This window comes from Leishmania mexicana, chromosome 32, assembly GCF_000234665.1.
Source record: "Leishmania mexicana MHOM/GT/2001/U1103 complete genome, chromosome 32".
Taxonomy (NCBI): domain Eukaryota; phylum Euglenozoa; class Kinetoplastea; order Trypanosomatida; family Trypanosomatidae; genus Leishmania; species Leishmania mexicana.
The window spans coordinates 1,374,852-1,392,230 of record NC_018336.1 but is presented as its reverse complement, the minus strand read 5'-3'; the positions used below and the strand labels follow the sequence as shown (position 1 = coordinate 1,392,230).

The 17,379-nt window shown below is 58.4% G+C and overlaps 6 protein-coding genes across 6 annotated transcripts in view; all 6 read right to left on the bottom strand.

Moving 5' to 3' along the window:
- Positions 1-2,769: 2,769 nt before the first annotated feature.
- Positions 2,770-5,424, bottom strand: LMXM_32_3210 (putative beta prime cop protein; the record flags this gene model as incomplete). The annotated part of the gene is made up of 1 exon (XM_003878528.1): positions 2,770-5,424. One exon carries the CDS (start codon positions 5,422-5,424, stop codon positions 2,770-2,772), a length of 2,655 nt encoding a protein of 884 aa, XP_003878577.1.
- Positions 5,425-8,117: 2,693 nt separating this feature from the next.
- LMXM_32_3200 (putative cation transporter) lies at positions 8,118-9,122 on the bottom strand (the record flags this gene model as incomplete). Its single annotated transcript, XM_003878527.1, has 1 exon — positions 8,118-9,122. The coding sequence occupies one exon, from the start codon at positions 9,120-9,122 to the stop codon at positions 8,118-8,120; it is 1,005 nt and encodes a 334-aa protein (XP_003878576.1).
- Positions 9,123-10,037: 915 nt separating this feature from the next.
- On the bottom strand, positions 10,038-10,349 carry LMXM_32_3190 (small nuclear ribonucleoprotein SmD2; the record flags this gene model as incomplete). The annotated part of the gene is made up of 1 exon (XM_003878526.1): positions 10,038-10,349. The coding sequence occupies one exon, from the start codon at positions 10,347-10,349 to the stop codon at positions 10,038-10,040; it is 312 nt and encodes a 103-aa protein (XP_003878575.1).
- Positions 10,350-11,163: 814 nt separating this feature from the next.
- LMXM_32_3180 (conserved hypothetical protein) lies at positions 11,164-13,578 on the bottom strand (the record flags this gene model as incomplete). The annotated part of the gene is made up of 1 exon (XM_003878525.1): positions 11,164-13,578. The coding sequence occupies one exon, from the start codon at positions 13,576-13,578 to the stop codon at positions 11,164-11,166; it is 2,415 nt and encodes an 804-aa protein (XP_003878574.1).
- A 939-nt stretch (positions 13,579-14,517) lies between these two features.
- LMXM_32_3170 (conserved hypothetical protein) lies at positions 14,518-16,107 on the bottom strand (the record flags this gene model as incomplete). The annotated part of the gene is made up of 1 exon (XM_003878524.1): positions 14,518-16,107. The coding sequence occupies one exon, from the start codon at positions 16,105-16,107 to the stop codon at positions 14,518-14,520; it is 1,590 nt and encodes a 529-aa protein (XP_003878573.1).
- A 684-nt stretch (positions 16,108-16,791) lies between these two features.
- LMXM_32_3160 (conserved hypothetical protein) overlaps positions 16,792-17,379 on the bottom strand; it is a gene marked incomplete at both ends in the record, with an annotated part of 1,470 nt that continues 882 nt past the window's right edge. Inside the window, one exon of the mRNA XM_003878523.1 lies at positions 16,792-17,379. This exon is cut by the window's right edge and continues 882 nt beyond it. Coding sequence (XP_003878572.1) covers positions 16,792-17,379 — 588 coding nt within the window.

The following is a 17,379-nucleotide window of genomic DNA, read 5'->3' as shown; positions in this document are numbered from 1 at the left end:
ACAGGCAAGACAACGAATGGCCTCCCCCTACTGGAGTCGGTCGTCATCGTAGCACCGTCATCCGTGCTGCGCGCGTGCGTGTGTATTTTTGAGGTTCTCAGAGTGTGCGTGACACGGACTTGGGGAGGGAGGGCGAAGGGGGAGGAGAGACGACAAGATGCGGTGCGAGCGACCAGCTCGGCAGGCGATTGGGTTCCACGCCGGTATGGCACGCTCGCTGCTGAAGCGCGCTAAAAAAAGGAACAAAGGGTGAGAGAGATGGGCAGTGGTAGATGGAAGAGAGTCCAGGATGTTCAAGTGCGACGGCACTGCCTTGGTCGCTATCACGCTCTTTTTTCCATCTGAAGAGGCACAGCGTGCAGAAACCATGTGAGGTGCTTGCACGCCCGAGCCTAAGAGGGCACACGCTGAAAGGGTGTATGTGTGCGCGAGGTGGGTGTCCTCTTTGCATCAACATATCTCTGAGCGTGCGCGTGGCTGCATGCCGTGCCAAAGGTCCGTTGTGGATGCGCCTGTACTTGTATGCCTTATGCCGGTGTGTCTGTGACGACGTATGCGTGAAAAGTGCTGATGCTGCAGAAAGGGGCGCAAACAACAACTGTGGTGGAGCATAAGCCATCTCCGCGTGGCCCATGAGCGATGATAGCACCAAGCACAGCTCATGACCGGCATCGCCTTCACATGCATGCGGATGCGACAGCACGGCGAGGCGATGGCGATGTGCGAGCAGAGGTACCGCACACCTTCACGCACGCTTTGGGCTGCCACAAATCACGCACATCACGGCATCGTCGGCAGGGTTGAGGGAGTGGCATGCTTGGCAGACCCAACCAGCCGCCATCCCCGTCGTCACGTCGGAGTCTGTCTGAGTGGAGACGGACTCTGTGTCCACCGCTGGCTGTGCTCGGTTGCAGCGCTTACACACCTTTCGCCAAGAGAAGTTGTACATTTCGCAGGCCGGGCACGCCCAGTCACCAGGATGATTCTTTAACAACCTCTCCTCCGTTGTTGACGACGGGTTCGGCGTGCGAGGCTCGTGGCACTTACGACAGTGCGTGTTGCGCGAGAAGTTATGCGCGCCGCATGCGCAGTGCCAGTCTCCCTTCATGAAGGGCTGTGGAGGCACAGACTCGTCAGAGTGCGTAGAAGAGAAAGCCGCCACAGCCGCCGCCGTCTTTGACACCGTGGAAAGAGAGGAAGAGTCCGCAGTAGCCTTTCCAAAGCCCCTTTTGTGAGTGTCCAATCGCGTCCTTGCCGCTCCGCGGGGCGGCAAGTGCGGTCGCGTCTCCAGACAGTGCGTGCACGCCACGCGTTGCGAGCCATTAAAGGTGTAGCAGGCCGGACACATCCAAGTACCTTCGACAAGGCAAGCCTCATCCTCTGCAAGGCTTCTGGTGTGCACATTGGTGGAGTCGTCATCATCCATCCGCATATTGCCCAGAAGCGACAACGGCGATACGGGCTTTGTGGCAGGAAGGTCAGTGCGCTTCTTGTGGCAGCTGTAGCATTCGGAGTGAAAGTCGAAGTTGTGGAGGCCGCATGCGCACTTCCACTTTCCAGGCGCTGAGGCCGCGTAGCGTTGAGCTGCGCGACACACTGGCAGCAGGCAGCGCTGGGCAACACGCGGTTTCACGCGCACAAGGGCACCGAGTTTGAGCATCTCCGACCGATAGGTTGACCCATACCAGTTCCGCTCGCGAGAAAACAAAACTTGACGGGCAGCGGAGGGAGAGATGTCGCACAGAAAAGTGGGGTGTATGGCGCCGGCGAGGACTACAGTGTAGGGTCGACCCACACAAGGAACCACACACACGCACCCAGACACAGACACCACCAAGGTTTACTTCCTCCAGCCGTGAAAGAAACATGACACCCACGCCAACGCGACGGATCAGACAGCATGATGACCGTGGTAACACCGCCAATGCATGCAGCCTCAGATTACAATAGAGAGAGAGACGGAGACACGCAGCGGGAGAAGAAGTGGAGCAGTTAAATGCGCGTATGCAGTCATGGAATCATACAGCAAACAAACACATGAAGACAGAGGTGGCGCCAGAACTGTGGAGTCGTCGACAAGGACACCGCGCAAAGAATGTCATGCGCAGGCAGTCCCGTTCCCCGTTCGTCAACACATTCTTTTGGCCTTGGTTGTCCCGCACCACAACACAGGTTTCCATCAAGTCGGTGAAGCACGACCTCGCATTCCTCCGCGAGAAACATCGCTCACGCCGCTGCCGCCCGTTTTGGTGTTCCGCGATACAAAAGCCCATTTCTACACTAGAACACTGAACCAACACGCACTCACATACACTCATAGCCACCACCTTCCCTCCTCCCCTTTTACCCCCGGATGTACACACACGCCGTAAGAGGAAATTATTCTCCCACGCGTGCCAAAGGAAGAGGAAAGGTAAAGGCCACCCCTCGCCCAATCAAAACAGAAGAGTAGACAGTAACAGAATGAGCAAACATCACTGCGGCCGTGAAGACGACTGGCAGACACGCTGACACTCTCATGGACACCATCGCAGCACAGTCGCCTTGCATCACCGACGAGGGGGGAGGAGAAAGGCGGCGATACAGGCGTGGGATCCTTACACACACCCACGCAGCGGGGAAACCCCTTCGCGCAGGTGCCTGTGCTCTGAAGTGCACCTGCGAAACAGTGTGGGAAAAGATACGATGCGACACGAAGGTGCTCGCAGGGTTCAACGTTGTGTCATGCGCCCCCCTCACACCCCCAACTAATCCTTTCGATACGTTCTCCTAATCTTCTCCCCATGCGTCCTCTTCGTCCGCCAGCTCCTCCATCCCACTGGAGGCGCTGCCCACGTTGTCGAGGAGTGGCGGGGCGTGCATAGACTGCTGAGGTGCGTCTGCCGTCGGCTGAAACAAGTCGGCAACAGTTGGTGCGGTGGATGAGCCGTGGAGCGACGCGGATGCACCGGGAGGCGGCGGCTGTGCATTCAGAGGGGCGTCAACCTCGGGTGCTTTTGCAGGTGATAAGTCGACATTGCGCAGGGACGGAAACAGGTTCGGGTAGGCCGCCGGGCTGGCGAGCGCTTCGCTGACGCGAGGGATCGAGGCGACCGACACCTTCCACTTGGCCACGGCGTCCTCGATGAGGCTCGGGTAGTAGGTGCGGGCGTAGAAAGCGGCGTCGCCTGTTTTGCAGGTTTTTTGCAGCAGCTCCACGCACTCAGCATGACGTTGGGTGAGGTGGTAGCAGGTGAAGGCCAGGTTGGCTTGTCCGCTTTGCAGACAGCGGTCGCCAAGGCGCGAGATAGCCTCCATGTCGTTGAGGGACGTGTAGATGAGCAGCAGCCCGCTCCAGTCGTTGCACTTCTCCAGGGACTCGATTGCCATCTCAAAGGAGCCCTGCTCGAGTGCAATGTCACCCACCTGCTTCCAGTGCGACGCAATGTTTGCCGCGCTGGCGATCTCGTGCGCCAACGACAGTTGCTTCAGCTGGACCGCCATGTCGAAGCGGCGCTCGTCATCCGTGGCGATCTCCAGTGCCATCTGCAGCAGCCCACGCGACTCGACAAACCGTGACAACTTGTCGCGCAGGCTCACATCAATGGTGGGGAGAAGTACGTTGGCGATATCAAAGTCCTCGCGGACGATGGCGGCCATGTACTCGATGGCGTTCACCTGAAGGAGGTAGCTCGTGATGTTCTTCTCCTTGTCTATGCAGAAGAGACGGTTTTCCTTTGGCAGGTAGCCGAGGAGGTACTGGTTGCGGTTCAGCACCGCGATGTTGTTTACCTCGCCGCCAATGTAGTAGTTGAGTCGATGCACCTGATTGATGTAGACAAGGCAGTCCCCCACCCACGACACGTCGCGCACCTTTTCATCCAGCTCCTCCACAAGGTCGAAGGAGAAGTCGAGGCCGTCATCGCCGGTCGTGGTGTTCTGCTCGAGGTACTGCGCCACAGCATCCCCGTTGAACTTGAGGAGGAAGACGCTACTGCTTGTGACGAGCGCCACGAGCTCACCCGTCGAGTTCCACTCGAGCGTAGTCGGGGTCTCATCGATCTGCCGGATCAGTGCGAGCGTGCCCCAGTCGTAGAACATGATGCTGTTGCTCGTGCGCACCGCTAACAAAGGGCCGCCAAACAGCTTATTGGCTACCTCTGGCAGCGAAAGTGCGGCGCGCCCCTTGAAACCCTTGTAAATCTTCAGCGTCGTCGAGCCCTCCAGGACGGCGTAGGCGCCGCTCTCAGGACCCCAGACAAATGAAACACACTGCCCGTACGACTTGGGACGCAGCGAGAGGGACGAGATGATGGTGTAGTTGTCATCGCCGAGAACGCAGATGAACTGGCCATTTCCGGCGTGAAAGATAGAGCGGGCCGTCGTCTCGACGGTGCCCATGTCCTTCGTCGCAACGTTCAGCACCTCGCCGTCGGGCGTCTCCGGTCCCACGGCCTTGATGTCCATGCGCGTAATCTCGTTCCCGGTCGCGACCAGGACGCGACCGTTGGCGTCCATGGAGAAGACGGGCTTGTCCACGCCGACCTTGTAGGCCCGGACGCCGTTGTCAAAGCCGGCAATGAGCATGTTCGAGTGGCGCTTCGTTGTCAGCGACCACCCGCGCCCCATGTCGGAGTGGTTGCACGAGTACAGCAGGCGGAACGTCTCGGTGGAGAAGGCGGCAATGCTGTCCGACTCGGAGATAGAGTAGATCACCGGGAGGTCCGGGTGGAAAAGCACACTCGCGACGTTGTCCTCGTGAAAGGAGAAGACCTGTAGACACGCTTTGGTCTGGTAGTCCCACAACCGCACCGTCCTGTCGTCGGATCCGCTCAGTAGGTACGGCTTGTCGCCGCGAGGGTAGAACTCGACGCAGTTCACGCCATCCTCGTGGCCCTCGAGTTGGTAGTTCGGCGTCGCAATGTTGATGCGCCACACCTTGATGGTGCAGTCCATCGAGGCGGAGGCAAACGTGGAGGAGTCCTTCGGGTTGAAAGCGACGGCCATGCAGAAGTGCTGGTGCCCCTCGTAGGTCATCTGAAGGGCCCACCCCTTGCTCCAGTCCCACTGCCTAATCGTCATGTCATCCGCGCACGTCAGCACTAGTGGCAGCTGCTCGTGAACAGCGACGCAGCGGATGTAGTCGTCGTGGGCTTGGAATATCTTCGTTCGCTCCATTGTGTTGTAGTTGAACACACGCAGGTTCATGTCATCACAGCCGCACACAAAGCTCTGCAGGCGGGGAATAAAGCGGACACAGCGCACTGGAAGACCCGTGCCTGTGTCGAAGGAGCGGACGAGCGCCTGCGTCTGGTAGTTGTACAGGTTGATTCCACCAGAATACAGGGATGAAATAAAGATGGGCTCCTTGGGGTGCATGTCCACCATCTTCACGCGTTGGCTGGAGGCGGTGAACTCCACCGTGGCGGTGGTGCCGGCTGACATCTTGACGCTTCTACACTGGCTGGACGTAACTTGTGTGTGCGTGTACAAATTGTGTCCTCTTTTTTCCTTTCAACCTCTTCTTTGTGGTATGTGGTGTCTCCTTGACAGACACAGCAGCACTTGTGACTCTCCCGCCTGCTGCCGCAGTCGATGCGAATATGGTGGGGCGAGAGGAAAGGGAGAGACAGAAAAGGAAAAAAAAACTATGACGTGCACGGATGTTCGGAGGAGTTTGTGTGTGTGTGGACGGGAAGCACACGGTGTTTCGCTCGTCAGGCGCGTAGAGGATCGAGAGGGAGAGAGGGATTAGAAGCAAAGGAAGGGAACACCGCTCTTTTTCGTTTGTGGAGGGGCACCCCCCTCCCCCCTTGTGCACAGACAGGCAACCACATGCAGACACAGAGGGACGTACAACTGTGCCTGCGTGGGTCTCTCGCTCCCTCAGTGGACAGATGTGTACACTGTCAAGCCTCACGGAGGCGACTGACACGCTAAAAAAAAGGAATCTCCGCTTATGGTCGTCTTGTGGTTAGTCACTGCCGCGTAGTGGGTACACGTAAGACAGGCAACGAGTGCTGTTACTACAGTGGACTGTCGCTTGCTTCGTTCTTTCGCGGTCGCTGTTGCGCTTCAGCCGCCTCCGGAAGCTAACCGCCACCGTATTACAGAAGCCCAACACCAATGTCTACAGTTAAATGGAGCCGTAATCCCTACGAGCACGACCACGCGGCAGCTGCAACTGGATTTCGGACCGTCCTAAAAAAAAGTGTACATGTGCGAGAATGCCCCAAAGCGCGCGCAAGCAAGCACACATGAGCTGCACATGAGCTACGGAGAACTGCCGCGCAGAAGTTTGATGTACACGAAGACGTTCTCCATGCCGCCGAAGAGCGAACCACCATCCCACTGCACCTCGACATCACACACATCCGAGTCGTGCAGCATGAGTACATACTTGCGCTAGCTCATGCAGCCTGTGTCGGACAAGTTTCGCCGCCAGGATCCCTTGATGAGAGTAAGGCTGCCGAGTTTGACCAACGCGCACACAGGGCTCGTCCTCGCACGGCATAAGAACAGGCCGCGCGTCACCGCACTGCCGTCTGGGCAGCCTCACAAATCAACAGATATCAGGGATATGAGGAGCGTCGACGGGGCTCACTCCCCAGTGCGCTCACAAGTCCATGCATCGTGACCTCAGTCTTCCGTGGCGTTCTGAGGAGGGCGTAGCGGAAGAGGGGAGCGCAGCTTGCAGAGGGGCGTGTCAAAACACGCACCCCACGAAGATGAACAGTTGAGCGATGCCGGCCCACAACTCGCACAGTGGCAGTATCCCTCAGTCCGCGTCTGCTACGCACACGCCAGGGGGACGTCTGATAAGTCCAGTAGAGCGAGCTCATTCACCGGGGCTGCCGATGCGATAGAGCGCCGCACTCCCTATTTGACGTTGGCCAGTTTCACAGACAAACGGTGCGTGATATAAAACTCTGTGGGCTACGACGCGCGCGGCATTACGCAGAGGTTGGCGTAGCCAACGCCGTAGTCCGACTGCTCCTCTACCGTCATTCGCTCATACTGTAATCACGCTCCTACAATCCCGCCTCTGGTGGGATGGCCAGACGTGTCTCAGCCAAACGTGGATGCCCACAAATTGTATGCGACAGCGTTGTGAGTGTTGACCATCGAAACGGTCGAAATACGCACGTCCCCGAATAAGCTCGGACACAACTCAAACCCAGTGTATCCTCTGCCAGCGGAACCGCTTGCGCGACCTCTTGGGGCGACACAATCTGAATTGAATCTTGTGGAGTCGGTCAAGTGGGATTGCCGTCCGTGCTGTGAAGCGGAGATGTCAGAGACATGCACATCCAGCGGCTAGATGGGGGCTGGCAATCAAGGAGGTGTGCGGCGAGAGCTCGAGGGATGTGACGCCGTTGGAGCCCCCTCCTCCCCCATGCCCTCTGCGCAGCCTTGTGCTCGGTGGGGCGTTTATAGACGTCACCGGTGAACCCAGGTCTGCACGGGAGAACAGGCGATGTAGAAAAGAAGTAATCGTTGCGGACACATGAAAAGAGGTCGGCCTGTGTCCGTGTTAGCCGCCGCCGTCTCTTCCCTGGTCACACTGCCTGCTGAGCGCGGCAAAGAAGTGCGGTGTCCGCGTAAAGAGAGATGGAAGCGCTTACGCACACAAGTCTGTGCAGTAGGAGACATAGACACCAACACGCAGAGAGAAACATGCAGCGTGCAGCATCCTGGAGGCCGAGCGCGATGGCATGTAGGAAGCAGTCATGCAGGATAGAGGAAAACACTGCCATATAGCCACGCTGGCCAACACCGCTGCTTTGTAGGAAGGAGGGCGGGATGCTAGGAATGAGCACAGCAAGAGTGCAGCCACATGAAATGACGCATCCGAGCAGACACACGAACAACTACATAGGGTACAGAAAGAGAAGGAGGGGGTGGGCGATGCTGCTCATGCCAACGGCGTGCCGCACGCCGTTCGGCAACGTGCCATTGTGTCAGTCCGTCACGACTTTGTCTTGTGACGCTTCGCGATGAAAAGCGTGCTGGGGAGGAGTCGGAAGTAAGAGGAAGGACAGAGAAAAGGCGGGTAGCCGGCAGCACGACAAGCCAAGTGGACCCGCTCCTGCCCACTCCACGCAGTCAGCCACGTGCTGTCACTCTCCGACACTCGTTCACACGTACAGCCCAATCAGCGCCATGATACTTACGCCTGCCCAGAAGGCTACCAGCATCGCTAGTAGGAACCCGCGCGACGAGCGTACGGTTTGTACGCTCGACCGCATATCGGCGTAGAAGTCGACCACCAGTAGCTGAAACCCGATGTAGAGCAGAATACCAGCACATACCGAGTCCAGGATACCCTGTGTTAGAAGGTACACACTGCCCTTAGTGTTGATCATGTGCTCGCACACGCACATAATGCCAACAGCAGCGCCAAAGGGAGCCGAGAGAACAAAGACGGCAGCGAACACATACTCAGTGCGGAGGGTCAGAGCAGCATCCACGAGCCGAGAGCCGAGTGCAACGCCCTCAAAGAACTGGTGAAACGACAAGGCGCACGTCAGCGTGTAAAGCTCCGCGTTGGCACACATGCCCACGGTGAGGCCGACAAACAGGCTGTGCAACGAAACGCCAAACTCTAGCAAGACAGCGGACAAGATCTGCAAGCTACCACTGCCCTCCCGGCCATAGAAAGCGGGGGCGCACCGGTGGAGGTGGTGACCGCCAGCTTGAGAGTCAGAGAGCAAGTGCTGGCTCTCCTCACTGGCAATGGGGGGGTTGAGACCGGCTCCGAAGTCCTCGAAGAAGACACGCAAGCATGCCTCTAGGGAGTGCATCGCTGCAACTGAGGCGATACAGATGATGTAGGCGAGCGGCTCGGAAAGGCTGCTGAGGCCATTCGGCATGCACTCGCTCGTGAAGGACTCGTTAGCCGGTTTCAGCATGTGAATAAGCGCTACCCCAAGCACCACGCCAGTGGCTACAGATTTTCCAATCGCGTAGGCATACTCGGGAACGCGAAAAGCAGAAACACGCTTGCCGAGCATCGGAAGTACGGTGCCCAGCAAGGAGCAGTTCAGGATTACAAAAAGAGCGACAACATGCCACGCAACGCTATAGTTTTCCTTTTCAGTTGCCCCGCAACTCGGTGGCCATGGGGTGCCACTGTGGGTCATGGCGGATCACTTTTTTGCGTTTGCGCGCACCTGCGGATGAACACCGTGAATTGCTTTGAATGCCTCATCGAGTTTGGCGCATACAATAACGGAGACATGACAGGAGGGGAGGGGGAGGGGGCAGAGCGAGTTGGAGCGGGAAGATAGAGGGAGAGAGAAAGAGACAAAACAGCAATCAGAACCATACAGGACGATCACGCAGCGCACCTGTACCGCTGTCCTGGAACACCGCTGCAACAAACTGCAAATGCCGACATGCGCATCATAGAGGGTAGATAGAAGGACGTGTCGCAGAACAGCTCGCGACAGGGAAAGCATGGCACCGAAGCACAGCGCAAGTTCTGGTTTCGTCGTCATTGATACTACTGATGTGTGATGCCATGTAGACCCGTCAGCACCGTGATTCAGACGTCAAGCCGCCCCGCCGCCTCAATCAGTTGCCTTGTGGTGTAAGCTGTTAGTTTGTTTACGGTGCGGCTAGCAAGGTTCTCATACACACACACATACGCACACATACATACCTACACACATGAACACAAGTGCACACGCACATCGATGCGCACGCAAGTGCCTCAGCAAATGCCACACAAAGCCTCTCGCCGGCACCCTCCAAATGACTGGCAGGTAACACACGCCAACAAGCAAACGCATTTCGTCACATCAACCAAACACACCACAGCGCCGGGCGTCCATGCCACGTCCTCCACCAAAGTGAATGTGAGCCCCCCTCCGTCGCTGGCGGTTACCGTGCTGAAGCGCATAGTCCAGAGCGCCAGTAGAAAATGCTGAAAAAGGGAAACAAAAGGTTACGACCGATACACGGCTAGGAGAACGAATGCAGTGCGACGCAGGCGAGCACTTGCCTTGCGCCTGCCGCTGTAGTCTTGTACGCCTCCTCGTTGCAGCGGAGCTAACCTAGGGCAGCTTCACGATAAAAATTACCGACTCGCCGCGCAAAAAGAGGTTTTCGATGGTGCGCTGCTTCTGCTCGGAGCCGTGGCTTTCAGTGATCTCCTGGACGCCCTTCAGCACGAGATTGAAGTGCTTGTCAAAGGCGATCACATGTGCCAGAAGCGCCTTGCTGTTGCGACACTGGATGAAGACCCGCTTTTTCTCCTTCATGGCAGTGTCTAGGAGGCTGAAGGGACCGTCAGCGACGGTGGTACGCAACAGCTCCTTCGTCTTGGTCTCCGTCCTTGGGACCTTCTTGGGCTGTTCCGAATCCATCCTTGTCGTTGCTTCACGGTTTCTATGCGCGCGTGCGTGTGTGTGCGAGTGAGGCGTCTGTGAGGGAAGACGCGGAGGTACGCGGCTCGGTCAGCTACGAGAGAAGCTGGGCGGCTCAGCGCAGAGGAAAACAATGTGCAGTGAAAGAGGGAGGCGGCGGTTGCACATGTGGAGGGGTCCAGCAGAGGTGAGGCATTCAGAGGAGTAGAAAATGGACTCGAGCAGTGAGACGAGAGAGGGCAAGTGGGTCGGAGAGACTCATGGTGCAAAGATACACGTGCGCATCTCTGTACACCCGTAGTCGGGTGTGCGGAGGACGGGCTCGAGTGGAGTGGGCTGGAGGAAAAGTGCCGGCGGCCACCTTTGTGCGTGCGGATGTTTGTGTCTAGGATGCAGGGGTGAAGGACAGACAGCAAGAAAGGCATGTGCCTTCGACGCTCCAGCTCTACTCAACGAAGGGTGGGGCGACCGGAAACAAGCAGGGACTGGGATATGGACGCGGACGAGCGAGAGGCGTGGCAGCGGCTGCGAGCAAAAGTGGGAATGCTGAGAGAAGAGACATGGGAAGCAGCCATCTGTATACGTACTCGTGGATGGGTGCATGGGTGTCCGCTCGCCGCTTTGCCGCCAAGGAAGGGGCAGGAAAAAAAAAAACAGCAACACTCTGAGCTGGAGAGGGGGCGACATGGCGCATGGAAAAAGAGGCAACGAGAACAAACAAGAAATGAGAGAGAGATGACGCAGCGACAACGTCACGGGAAGTGGAGAGAGAGAGAGCTGCATCCGACATGGGACGGCTGCCACGGGCACGACTTTACTGCTGCAGTGCCTCGTACTGGTACATCTCCCCCCTCTGAGGGTCAACGTAGACGTTACCGGTACCGGCAGCGCCATGTCCCTGCTCCGCCGCTGTACCGTTGTTCTCTCCAGCCTCGGCGGTGTACTGGTAGGTTTCACCGTTTGTCGGGTCAACGTACTCGTAGACGGCTGCAGCGTTCGAGTTGGCGTACTGGTACTCGTGTGCCGCTGCATTGGCGTCCGCCTGCGTGTATTGGTACGTCTCCCCGGTGCTCGGGTCTACGTAGGTTTGGTAGCCGTCGCCGGCAGCGGTGTCTTGAGCACCTTTTGCAACAGGCGCTTCGGCTGCCTGCCCCTGTTCTTGTCCCGCCGCAGCCGCACCGGTTGTGTATTGGTACGTCTCCCCGGTCTCGGGGTTAACGTAGGTCTGGTAGAACGCGTTGTCGCCCGTGATATTCCCAGTTTGCTGTGACGACTGTGATGCCGCCGCCGCCGCCGCGCCTGCGCTGTTTGCGTCATCGACAACATACTGGTGTGTCTCACCAGTGTCAGGGGCCACGTACGCCTGGTGTGTTGCCGCATCGGCCTGCGCGGCGGGGTCGGCGTCTGCGACGTTGGCGTCGTAGTAGTTACCGTTCGCATCCATGACCCAGTGCGGCGCGGTGTTGCTGATACCAGTGACGGACGTGTCGAAACCAGGCGGCGGCCCGCTTCCTGCGCCCTGCGCATCGGCCGGGTTCGTGTACCCTTGCATGATGCGCATCTCATCAGCGACGACGCGGCGGCGCTCCTGCTTTTTGGACCGTTGCCGTCCTCGGAACCACACGTAGCGGAAGAGGATGGCGCAGAGCGGGACTATTGCGATGAAGACCAAGGCCCAGTAGCCGAAGCTCGAGTGACACTCAATCGTCATACGGGTGGTGGTGGAGTACATTCGCTTATTCTCGTCCGTNNGCACCTTTGCAACAGGCGCTTCGACTGCCTGCCCCTGTTCTTGTCCCGCCGCAGCCGCACCGGTTGTGTATTGGTACGTCTCCCCGGTCTCGGGGTTAACGTAGGTCTGGTAGAACGCGTTGTCGCCCGTGATATTCCCAGTTTGCTGTGACGACTGTGATGCCGCCGCCGCCGCCGCGCCTGCGCTGTTTGCGTCATCGACAACATACTGGTGTGTCTCACCAGTGTCAGGGGCCACGTACGCCTGGTGTGTTGCCGCATCGGCCTGCGCGGCGGGGTCGGCGTCTGCGACGTTGGCGTCGTAGTAGTTACCGTTCGCATCCATGACCCAGTGCGGCGCGGTGTTGCTGATACCAGTGACGGACGTGTCGAAACCAGGCGGCGGCCCGCTTCCTGCGCCCTGCGCATCGGCCGGGTTCGTGTACCCTTGCATGATGCGCATCTCATCAGCGACGACGCGGCGGCGCTCCTGCTTTTTGGACCGTTGCCGTCCTCGGAACCACACGTAGCGGAAGAGGATGGCGCAGAGCGGGACTATTGCGATGAAGACCAAGGCCCAGTAGCCGAAGCTCGAGTGACACTCAATCGTCATACGGGTGGTGGTGGAGTACATTCGCTTATTCTCGTCCGTGGAGAAGAGTACCGCATGCATGCCTCGGTACCGCAGCTCAACCGCGCTAGCGGTTAGCGCCGCCGCGGTGTTGCCCACTCCCGGGCCCACTGCCTGAGGCACGCCCGCAAAGCCGGCGCGGACATCGGCGACGTATGCCAGGACAGCCTCCAACGCTTTCGGTAAGCTCTTAATGGTCACGACAGTGTACAGCGACAACTCTGACGGCAACTGAACAACGATGCTGTTTCTGCACGTCTCCGAGGCAGTGGGGCCGCATAGGTACGCAGAGAAGTAAGCCTGTAGGTCAGAAGACGGCGCGAGAATGTAGGCCGTTGTCACAGGGACCTCTGCTGCAGCACACGCGGGAAGGTAGGAATACGTCTCCGAGTTGCGGCACGGCACGGTATAGGCACCGGTGGTGACTGCGAGGCTGGAGAGCGAGGTGCCGAGGACCTCTGCGCAGGCCGACGTCAGGCGCGTCAGTGTCGTCAAGATAGTCGCGCTGCCGCCGTTGACCCACTGCGAGAGTAGGTAGTACGTGGAGTTTCCCGCAAGGGCGGTCGAAGTGACGATGCTCAGCTGGAGACCGAGTGTGGTTTCGGACACGCGCATGAGATACGCGTCGCAGTGGATGACCCCGGATGGCAAGCCACTGCACACCGTGGTGTTAACTGTAGATGTGATGGCGCTCAGCGCGTTAGTGGTCGTTGGCCAATTGGACCCCGCGCCGGCACCGCTCAGGGTCACGTTAAGGACGTGCGAAGACAGTGCCGTTGTCAAGGTGGAGCTCGCGACAGTCAGCTCACCGAGGCAAACACCAATCACAACTAGCAGAAAAAAGGCGACGGCCGACAGCGGCGCCATGCGGAGCGTAGCGAATCGCATTAGGAAGAGAAAAAAGAAGACGTACAGCCCGATCACTGCACTCGGTGAGGGTGGCGTGGGTAGCTGGGAAGGCGCCGTCGCTCCGATGAGTTGGAGGGACACACACAAGGCAGCCAAAGCGGGTGAAGGAAAAAAGACGGAGAGGGAGACAGCGGTGCGAGAGGCGTTTGTGTGTGTGTATGTGTGCGTTAACGTACATGATCACATATGCCCAGCACAGAGAAGAAAGCGAGTCATGCGCGCATGCCTCATCACGCGCCATTCCTATACCGCAGAAAGGTGCACTCCAAATGCGGTGCCAACAGCGACGCACGTGTGCCGCGCCCCCACCCCCGTTCTTTACTTTGCCGTAGCCGCTCAAACGTCATTGCTCATCTCACGGTTTGTGCGTGGAGGCGGCATGAATGAATGAGAGGGGTGAAAGAGGAACAATGCGGTGCGGAAGGGGGGAGGCTTTCAGGGCACGCCACGAAAAGTATAGAGTCTTGGCTCGCAGCTTCCATACGATTCAAGTTCCAAAGCTGACGCAGAGAGAAAGGAAAGACACCCAGACACACACAGCAGTGCTTAACGACACACAAGATGGGCCAACACGGCGCAGCTGCACATGGGTGAGAGGACAACGGAGACGGAAAGAAAAGGGCTGCCGCCCATGCGCACCAAAAACGGCGGCTATGATACATCATCCTAGCACCCTTCAATACCGCTTGTCATACGCCAGCATCCGAGAGACGTTGAGAGATCGGACGGAGAGGGCACGGAAAGGTGAGTCTACCACCAGCGTAGACGGTGTAGCAACCGGAAAAGCAGATATTCGCCGATTTGTTTGGGCCTCAGGCATCAGAGAGAGAGACAGAGAGATGGAGGGATATCCACGCAACACCAATCGCCGTCTTGGCTGTGACCACAGTGACCTCACTACCGACTCGGATTTTTCTCGTACGGAAGCGCCGGAAGCGAGGCGATCTGGCGGCGCGTCAGCTGCTCGGAGACAAAGGCAGCATAGGCGCCCTGCGTCGGCGTCATGCCAATCGCAACGACACTCTCATCAGCCCTTGGTGAGGGAGCTGCTTTCACCTGTAGGCTCTCATGCTGGGGCGCAGCGCCGCTTCCTAGTGGCTTCGCATATTCCGTCTGTGTCGCAGACCCGAGAGTGACGCCGTGCACACCGCTGCCGTGCGAGGTGCCCAAGACTCGGTAGAGCTGTTGCGAGGCTGAAGCGCCGCACGAGTGAGGAAGGAGCGCCTCATGCCTGGACAGTGGCGCCGGCGCCGCAAAGGAGGAGCTGCTTCTTACTGCCGGAAGAATTTCGCCAAGTAGGGTTCCTCGTGCTTGTGCTTCCGACTGCACATGCTCATTCGTCCGTGAGGCCTCCTGGAGATGTGGTGGTGCCGCGGCAACTGTTGGGCGTGCTTGGCTCACAATGACAGAGCGTAGAAGTGCACGAAACTCGGAACGCTCTGCGTCGGCAAAGGCGCATCGCTCCTCCAAGTCAGCGCACCGTGCCACCAGGCGTGCCTCCAAATCAGTCAGTGCCGCGTTGTCGGCCTTTGCCGGCAGCAGCAGGGAGTCTGCCTTGGCTCGCATGAGCGACATAAATTCATCCCGCTTCACCGCACGCTTATCCGTGTCTTTGAGCCGCTTGCTCAAGAGGCGGACGCTTTCCTGCAGCTCTTCGGTGACGCTGGCCGACTGCGCACCGGCTAAGTAAGCAGCACCCTTCCCACCTCTCTGCAGTCGGTCCTCGAGGCCAGCCACGGTATCGTGGAAGTCCTTCGACTGCTGGTCCACGACAGATTTGAGGCGCTCCGTCAGGTCGCGTAGCAGAATCTGCCGAAAAAAAAGCAGGAGGGGAGAACGAGAAAGAACTGATTCCATCGAGTGCCCTTCAGCTGTGGACTCCGCAGACGCGCTCATGAGCAGTGAAGTCCCATCGCCGCTAGCCTCACCTGCGCCGTCGTCGAGTGTCAAGCCCAGCATGCGGAGCCACAAAGTAATGCTCTGCAACAGTGCTGACTGCTGTGTTGTTTGCTGCCGCAACTGCTCCACCTCGTGCATCAGGTCGGTGTTGCTTGTTGTGTGCGTGGACAGGGCGGTCGTAGCGGAATTGAGAGACGCGCGGAGGGCTTCGTTCTCGTCTAAAAGGCGACGCGCCACGGCCACCATTCCTAGCAGGTTCTCTGTTGAGCCATTCTCGGCGGCGTTGACGACAAAGCGGTCAAGCAGCCCTTGGGTAGCGGACAAGGCGACGTCATCTGGCGCCTCAGTGGGAGAAGCCACAAGCGCGGTTCTCATATTCCGGTTGTGATACGTCAGCAGAAAACTCTGAATGGCGTTTACGTCGGCGGCTACGGATCGCATGTCAACTGCACACGCCCCGACCTGAGTACGAATGCCTTTCAGATCCGTTTCCCATCGGTCGGTGAAGGCGTTGAGGCGACTCTCCAGCACTGACGTATCCAGGCGGATAAGCACCTCGCCATCGCTGATGCCACTGCTGCTGCGCATCTCGCCGCTCCGGGTAATGCGGGAGAAAAGAAAAGAGAAGCAGAAAGAGAGGCCGGCGAGGGAGAACAGAGGGAGGGAGCGGAAGCGAATAGCTGCCTGCGTGCACACGAGAGAGAGAGGACAGGAGGGAGAGGGACGGGGATAGGGAAGGAGAGGAATAACTTTCGAGGTGCTGCCGCCGTGATGGCCTTGCTGCATTCATCAGCACAGAAAAGGCGAGAGAGAAGTGGGCCACGACAGCAGTTGCATCCAGCCCACACTCCTTCACCCCGGTGCCCGCCCGCCGCCATTTCTTCCCCCTTGATTGTGAAGATGACTCTGGGTGTCTAACGGCAACAAAAGTGATCAGAATGTACGGTGACCTGACTACCACTCCAGAGTCTCGCTCGAGCACGTCGTCGTGTGTGTTTTCTCGTCCAACTTCAAGCAATCTTCGGCTTATTCGGTACACGCATTACGTTATCTGCGAGTGGAGCTGGCAGGGCGAGAGGTGTTTGGAAGGTCGACACACCGGACAGCATCCGGGTTTGTGAACGAAACAAAGAGCCACACGAGAGAGACTCGATTCGAGAGCAGAGAGAACGACTGCTGATGTTGATGAGGTGGGAGGAAGAGAAGGGTACATTCAAGCCTCTCCTCTCCTCCATCTCAGAGTCCATGTAATTCTGTCTTCGCCGGCACCGTCTAGAGCGGGTGCGCGTACTGCCGCTCTTTCTCCTGCTTGTAGGCCACCATTTCTTCCCGCACAATTTGCACCACATCCTCGGAGCGTGGCAGCAGAATGCGGCGCAGTGCACGCATGGAAGGTATACTGGTGGGGGACCCCGCGTACGAGTACTGCACCAACTCCTCACGACGCAGGCGCCGCTGGGCATGAAAAATCCCGCAAATGCGATTCCAGACATGGGACCAGACGTTATCGTGAGCGGAGCCTCGACTGAGCGCGGCCAGGCGGCGCATCTCACGCGCCTCGTCGGCCTCGCGCCGCTGCTTATTGTGGCGCTCCTCAAATGTCGTGTCCATCGGGTGTGAGGCGCTGGGGTTCTTGATATCGAGGGCCGACAGGTTGGCGGCCGGCTCCGCCTCCGTCGATGCGCAGCCCTTGTTCACCCTCAACGCCTCCCACACCAAATCACCTAGTCCGCCTGCACTGTACTTTGCCTGCTCCTCCGACTCCGCTTCTTGTTTACGCAGCGCCTCCTCTGCTGCCCTCGTCTCCACATCGGCGAGATGGTCGCGCTCACGCGCAATGGCATCCAGTACGGGTTTGAA